The sequence below is a fragment of the Trachymyrmex septentrionalis genome, unplaced genomic scaffold, assembly GCF_001594115.1.
Source record: "Trachymyrmex septentrionalis isolate Tsep2-gDNA-1 unplaced genomic scaffold, Tsep1.0 scaffold112, whole genome shotgun sequence".
Taxonomy (NCBI): Eukaryota; Metazoa; Arthropoda; class Insecta; order Hymenoptera; family Formicidae; genus Trachymyrmex; species Trachymyrmex septentrionalis.
In genome coordinates this window covers 265,883-273,838 of record NW_017304248.1, presented here as the reverse complement: position 1 = coordinate 273,838, position 7,956 = coordinate 265,883, and the positions used below count along the sequence as shown (strand labels likewise).

Here is a 7,956-nt window from a genome sequence, read left to right as displayed (position 1 = left end):
AAAAAAAAAAAAAAAAAAAAAAAAAAAAAAAAAAAAAAAAAAAACAATGAGTTGGCTACGAACCAATCCGTTGCGAACGAGCTTCAGCAAACAGCGATCCAGGGATTCGCCACCAAAGGACGCTGATCCATCTGCATGTTATGACAGCTTTTGCAAACATTCGCAACAGATATACGAAATTATTCTGCATTCTTTAGTAAGAACAACCTATTTTTAGAACTTTCTAAATTTTACTATTTTGAAATTTACATCTCTCCCTAGATAATGTGTGTGTCTAAAGGATATCTTCTTTAAATTACATCTTTAATTACAGATTTATGAAAAAAATATATATATAAATGAGTATTTGTTGAGAATGCTCTCGTTCACTTGAATTTTCATGAAATTGGGTTCATTCGATGCGTTTTTGCATGAAACGAAAGAATCTGGCAGAAAAAAATGTCACTCTGTCCCGTGAAATGAGATATTAATTTAAAAGTTCACTACTATTGAGGTTACGAAACCTGTCATATCAGTACAGTGTAATGAATTGCGCATGTGCTATGGTCACGTTTGCATCTTGGGTCGAGCGGGAGGGGTGGAGGGGGAGGAGAAGCTCCTAGTACATAATAGGTCTATTCGCGTTGGAAATCCCTCAAAATTTTTAAACTTAAAATGAGATACTTATTTTGAAAATACTCTTATCTCTATTAATTTTGAGGGATTGTTTTATCCCCTTAAATATGAGATTAACCCATATAAAAAGCCTATATAAATAAAACATTTCTCTTAGATTTTTGTGATTAACAACGTATTTCAAAGAGAATCAAATTAATTTCGGAGAGTTGTAACAGATCCTTTATTAGTGTGAGAATTACTTTTAATTTCTTTATAGATGTCTTATATATCTGATATTTTTTAAATCAATTAATGTATTTTTCAGCCTCCTAAAGGGATACCTAGTCAAGATGATGTACTTGGAGTTGTTAATCACATTGACCAAATGGTGACATTATTGATATTGGAGTTACGGGATTCGAATTCGCATAATCACTATCAACAGGGTAACACTGCAACGCATTCTCCGTGTTTAGAATATTTATTAAGCGAAAATTTACTTGTTAAATTGTACGATTGGAGTATACATACAGGAAGGTATATCTCTGCTAATAACTGTATATACTTATATCTTATATAAAATATATATTTATTTTTATAATATATTTTTTTTTCACAATTTTAACTGGATCACATTTTTGTTTTTATCTTATCTCTTTCAATTAATTTTTATCGATTCCCGAGTTATCTATGTTTTTATTTGATTGTTAATTATATTGGCATAGACACAAAACAGATAATCATATCTTCCATTAATAATTCATTATATAATTTGGCTACTTTTTTATATACAAAATTCTGAACGAAGCAATTCTAAAAGCAGAAAGTTACACTAAGTACTCTCTTTCAAAATGAAACCTATTCTTATTAATTTAATATTTACCAAAGATTTTATTTTTTAAACATACTTCGATATATTTTTTTCATTAGACGAATCTATATATTTATATTTATATGTATATCTATTTTTCTGTATATATACAAGTTATTACATTATACATATATTATACGTAAGAATTTTTTTACAGATTTAATAATGCAGTAAGATTGGAACAAATAAAACTTTATGAATTATTAGTTTCACATAGTGGTACTCTTCTTGCACACGAAACAGTTACGAGGCCACTTCTACGATTGTTAGAAGAATGTTCAAACGATATTATGCCATTAGAAATAGAAAAAAAATTAGTAGTACTATTGAATCAGCTATGTGTTGCCTTAATGCAAAATATGGCATTACTTGATTTGTTCTTTCATCCAACTGCATCCGGAAAGAATAAGTAATATCTTATTTTTTATGATAAATAATATTTTATAGGAATAATCCTTAAAAATTATTAATCATTTCAGATTTATTATATTTAATCTATTAATACCTCATATTCATCGAGAAGGCGGTGTTGGTCAGCAAGCGCGTGACGCTATGTTATTGTGTATGTCACTTTCAAAAAAAAATGACGAAATTGGATTATACATTGCTGATCATTCCAATATATGTCCTGTAAATAATGCAATATTGTTATTTTGAAATCAAATTTGCTTGCAAAAATTTGTGCACAAAAGTAAAAAACGATATTGTTTATATTTACTTAGGTACTAGCTACAGGATTGAGTGGTCTTTATTCTTTACTTCCAAGGAAACTTAACATTGAAACAGATGATTGGCATCAGTTGACACCGGATGATGTAAATGACTTACCTGCACTTACACAACTCATGAATTCTCTGGAATTCTGCAATGCAGTTACACAAGTAGCACATCCGATGGTACAAAAACAGTTACTTGAATTTTTATATCAAGGTTTTCTAATTCCTGTCATAGGTCCAGCATTGTTACAAGTGAGTGTAGATTTAGTAAGACATAAAAGAGCAATTATATATAAAAATTTCATAATTAAATTTTTATATTAATATTTCGATATTATTAACGTAAATAGTTTTTTATTTTTACAAGAGATATATTATTTTTCATTTTTTAAATAATTATAAGATGTTAAATTTATATGAGTATTAAAAAATTTATTTATTTTTATAATATACTATCACATAAGGGTATGTATATAATGGTGATTATTAATATATTCTATTAATATTATGACAAAACATTTTTAAATAAAATTTTATTTTATAAAATTTTATCAAATGATTCTAACTAAACTTCATTGCAAGTACAGTGATTACTAAAAAAAATTATCCGTGTTAGAGAACGGAGAGAAATGTATAATATTTACACGTAAAATAAATAATACAACTCTCGTATTGACGATTAACGTGTTAACATATCTATTGTCATCTGATCAATGAGAGAGTTAGAAGTTTATCACATTGTAGAGCAGAAATTGAAAGGTATTAAACTTTTATTTTAATTCTTTGAAAATAATTACAGACGACCGTGGAAGAATTGGTCACAGCGACAGCTTATTTTGATTTGTTTCTTCGATCTGTAACTGATCCTGGCTTGTTGCGATCGCTCGTTAGATTTCTGTTAGAAGATAATTATGAAGATTGTAGAATATTAGATTACCTAATACAAAGGATTTCTTCTCGATCGAGGGTAAATTATGAATCTGATAGAATATTTCTTAGATATAAACTTGTTTCTAACATTTTGTTTTTAGTTATGCATAGTTACTCTGGCGTTGTTTGAAACTCTAGTTAATTTAAATTGCGAAGATATCATGTTGGAATTGTGTTTGGGTGCATTAAATCCGTGTTCACACGTAATGCTTTCTCAACGTAGTCGACTGAGAGATGTAGATCCTTTTGGACGAGCGGCAGAAAAATTTTTATCTTTAACACCACATTGTTGTTCTGTATTTACGCCAATGGACTCGCAAACAAATTCTTTACCTAACGTCGTACTATCTACATACGACAAATATGGATGCACCACATCTGATTCTATGAAATCGTTACCAGCATCGATAAATTATGGTACTAGATTATCAGATAGCTTATATGGAAATTATCATGCATATCTCTGTGATGCCAGACAAAAAATTAAAGCTTGCCGTATTGCGTGTTCCAATTGGTCTTGCCAATATGATGGTAATTTACCTCAACATAGTAATATTAGCATGACTACATTGATAGATGAAAATATTGTATCTGATCAATCACAGAAAAAGGCAGAAGGATCTAGAACATTGGAAATGATTAAGAATGCAATGAAATCATGCGAAAATGATAATGATGCACCATTGGACAATGTGTTACTTAATATTCAATCTTTATTGGAAGGAAAAGATTTAAATAGTAATGAACGTAATTTTAAAAACGAATTGAACACGGATATTGCATTGTCTCTTGATGAACAAGCACAATTAGATGCTGATATTGCAGAGTTGTTGAACGAAAACATTGGAATGACAGAATGTACAGAGGAAATCAGTTTTAATAAAAAAGAATCCGATAGCTGCATAGAAGACTCGACCACGGCAATGAATTCACTTATATCACTAGGTGAAAGTAGCGGCTACGAAAGCTTTGCGTTTAAAGGATCGCCAGAGTCAACACCGGATAAGGAAACCAGTGAAGATCGGATAAGTGAACATGAAGAAACGCACATTATAATTAAAAAAGAGATTGACGATGTCCTTATGCGTAATGACGCGGAATCAAACCCTTCAATAATTGTGGAAACATCGTCGAATAAATTAAATAAAGATCCTTTGTACCGACAGGACGTGTTTAACGGACAGCCAAATGTTGGTATATTTTTAGATGTGATTTTACGAAAACTCGAGTGTATGACAAGCAATAATTTATATGTCAATTTACATCTCACGGGCCTCATCAGCAGATTGGCAATATATTCTCAACCTTTACTGCAATCGTTTCTGTTAAACCATTCTCTTGTATTTCAACCCAGCATCAAGTCTTTGTTTCAGGTACTTATCGTTGTTGCATTTGTGATTATGCATTATGCAATGATATTGCATTACTATCCGTGTTTGCAGACTTACATTGATTTTAATCTAATTTGTTTGAGTTTTTCTTCTAAAGAACAGTACTATTTTTATTATTTAGATGTTGTAGATCGCTATGGAAATCAAGAGAAATAATATTTTAATAATTTATATTGCAGGTGCTTGCGTCATTAAAACATAAAATAGATCAATTTCTTTCAAAACATAACAACGTGGATTTATTAGTTGAACAAGCAAAAATATTTCTGATTAATCGAGAAAACAAATTAGTAAATGCGAGGAAAAATGTAATAGAAGCTGCTGCGCAATCGTCATCTATTAAAAGACAGTCTTTAACTAGTGAACCATTCTCAAGAGGTACTATTTATTTCATGAATATATTTTAAGAATTAAATATATCTTTCTATTATTCATAAAAAGAATATAAACATTGGATTCAGTACTGCAATCGTTTACTCATTGACTCTCTTCTCTTTTATTTTTCTATTCTCTCATTTATCTCATTCTTTTCTCATTTTCGCGTCTTTTGCCCTTTTTATAACTTCACAACTACATTAATTATCATATCTTTTAAAATTTTGTGCACACTGGAAGTATTCAAAAGATGTATGTATTGATATAAAATATTTTTGCTCGTATATTATATATGTAAATTTCAAATTATTATATCATTTGTATTTATAGGGGAACCAAAAAGGAAAAGTTTGACATCATCATTCACACAAATGTTCAGACGATCAAGTGGCGGTTTAGGTCCAAGTCTAACAAATTCCATCAATCAGCCGTCCAGTATATCAGAAGATCAGTTACAAATAGTTGGATCTGGATATAGGTAAATTGTCTTAGATTTCTGTACTTTATAGTAATTATAATATCAAAAGAAAAATCTAGGTCAGGGATTCCCAAAGTATCGAGTCAGTTTTTTATCGCAATGTTCAGAACGTTAAATTATACTTCGTTACTTCGCGTACAAATTTACAATACAAATTTATACAAATTTGCTTGCGCATGTCTGTTCTTTTACGACTTTGTGCATATGTAAAGTTGGATTTTTAATGATAGTAGAAATCAAAACTAAATTTTAAATAAATTGCAATTATCAAATTCCTTATCTGAAAATAATTGGTGTCAACGTCGACGTCAAAGCTTTATTAACAGAAATCGGAAATAAGCACATTTTTCACATTAAATATTTGAAAAATTACCCTAAATCTATTACTAAGACCTAATTATGTTGGAGATGATTTTAATCCCACGAGTATGAGTGAATAAGTGAATGAATAAATAGAATGCAATATAGTTACATATTCTTCTCTTTAATAGATATACGAAAACTTCGTGGGAATCACCGAATGAAGTAAGCCCAGTGCAAAATGTTGTACTATGTTCTGTCATATTAGATGAATGGCTTAAAGAGCTCGCAGCAATCACTCAGGAGCATGCCATTATGTCCATTACAGATAGTAATAGATTTATGTGAATTTGTACATGAATATGAAACAAGAGAGAATCTTTGAAAATATTCCCCTCCGTTTATATATATGTAATTCAAATGTAAAGAAAATAAAAAATATGTATTTTTGACAAATTCAATTCCGCGTGTAATGCTGAAATTAATTTGGCATATTTCTGAGTAAAAATCGTGAAATATAAAAAAATATTTTAAACAAAAATTTTATCCTGCATAAAGAGAATATAATCAAGTAACACAAAATGACAATCACTTATTTGCTCGTTATTCATTGCACACCGATGAAGACTGATTTCGCGGTACTCTTATACACACAGATATTCATACAACACACACACGCGCGCGTGCACACATTGGTCTGAAACAGTTGAACACACGTATAATAGAAAATATAAGAGGATTAAATAATGTTCTAAATGGCTTTTCATTGTGATTCCTTTAAAAGGAATTTATATTATTACTTTCAAAAGATATGTAATATTAATTATGCATATTTTTTAAAATAAAATAAATATAATAATGAATAACTAAAAAATTTTACAAGGTTTTACACTGAAATAGTCATTTATTTGAAAGTACCAGTGTTCCAGAATGAATGTACATAGTCAAATCCGCCAGTACTAGTTGGATACAACGATACCTTTAAAAATGTGAACTAAAAAAATATGGAAGAAAACGATAAATTAATATAAATGCTATTTTTTTGTTTATAATAAAAAAAATTATTTAATTAACATTGTTAATATAATAATAAATAAAACGTTTTAAAAAATTGTATAAATAAATTTTTTTTAATTTAAACTTTCAAATTTTTTAAAAACTAATTATACGTGGTTAAGTTACACGAAAAAAACACAAAGAAATATATTTAATAGATATCTATCCACAAAATTAGAACTTAGTTTGTATTATGCTTATGTTTTAAAGTGATTCTTACTTGCCCGACATTAAGAGTTTAAAAACAACTTTTCATTATTAATAATATCTAATAATTATACATATAGATATAATGATGCGACAAGTCATTCGTTTCTTTTAATTGCGTGTATGTAATGGTAGCGTTCATGCGATGAGTTTATCTTATTGTGTTTGTTATGCATTAGGAACGAAACGATTATTTACCGCGTGATAACTTCTTGTTCACGCTCAGAAGCTTAGTCGAGAAATAATTTTTAAGGGCGAGAATCTTTATCTGACTGTGCGAGAGCTATATGTTTGTATGAGACTTAATTATTCACTTCCTTGCGAGCTCATATTCTATCGACTCTGATATTCTTTCGCGCGTAGAGTGCTCGCCATTACATTGTATGCGCCACTGTTGCCGTGTTTGGTATTACACGACTCGTATGTTATGATCGACGTATTGTATCGCGTAATTCTCAAATACATTATTGTTATTTGTTATATGTAATTTGATATGATTGATATCTCTTATCTTTCTCGCCCTCCAATTTTCCCCACTCATGAGAGTCACCCATCTATTACACAGCTGAGCGGTCCTTTTCGTATGTCGTTCTGTATGCGAAATTGTAGTCTGATTCTAATTTTCTGTATTTTTCTTAAACGCGACGAAGTTGTGCTGTGCTCGCGAGTACGATCACAACATATACCCCTAAAATTTATAGTTATATTTTTATAAAAAAAAGTTCCTAATTTTGCCCTATTTCTAAATCAGGATCTTCCCTTAATGTATAAAATATAAAAATATTGTATTATATATAGGGTAGAGTAAGATTTTCTTTGTTCATGGAGCTATTCCAGTCAGCGACGTTTGTTTGTAATTAACATATATTTAACATTTAAAGGTGCTTATTTTTAAAAAGCAATCGTGTTTGAAAGTAATGTACAGTCATAAGTAAATTATGAGTGTTTATTAAAGTTTTAGGACAATAATGCAAAAATTATCTCTGATAATCGTGAATTATTTTCTTACATTATTAGTTTTTTTTAAGATCCTCA

The 7,956-nt window shown here is 29.4% G+C and overlaps 2 protein-coding genes across 4 annotated transcripts in view; one reads left to right on the top strand and one right to left on the bottom strand.

Annotated features, from left to right (window-relative positions):
- The first annotated feature begins 6 nt into the window (after window positions 1–6).
- On the top strand, window positions 7–6,067 carry LOC108751822 (UPF0518 protein AAEL005291-like). 2 transcript variants are annotated; one of them, XM_018492250.1, is made up of 11 exons: window positions 7–196; window positions 923–1,134; window positions 1,626–1,877; window positions 1,948–2,098; window positions 2,191–2,436; window positions 2,984–3,151; window positions 3,216–4,487; window positions 4,685–4,883; window positions 5,121–5,132; window positions 5,211–5,358; window positions 5,850–6,067. In XM_018492250.1, exons 1-11 carry the CDS (start codon window positions 47–49, stop codon window positions 6,004–6,006), a joined length of 2,967 nt encoding a protein of 988 aa, XP_018347752.1. In that variant the 5' UTR covers window positions 7–46; the 3' UTR covers window positions 6,007–6,067. The 2 variants fall into 2 exon arrangements, with proteins under 2 accessions (XP_018347752.1, XP_018347760.1); XM_018492258.1 differs by lacking the exon at window positions 5,121–5,132.
- Window positions 6,068–7,428: 1,361 nt separating this feature from the next.
- LOC108751934 (enhancer of rudimentary homolog) overlaps window positions 7,429–7,956 on the bottom strand; it is a 4,295-nt gene continuing 3,767 nt past the window's right edge. For both annotated transcript variants that reach the window (XM_018492430.1, XM_018492455.1), the window contains exon 4: window positions 7,429–7,609. The gene's annotated coding sequence lies outside the window, so the exon portion shown is untranslated. The remainder of the gene's footprint in view (window positions 7,610–7,956) is intronic.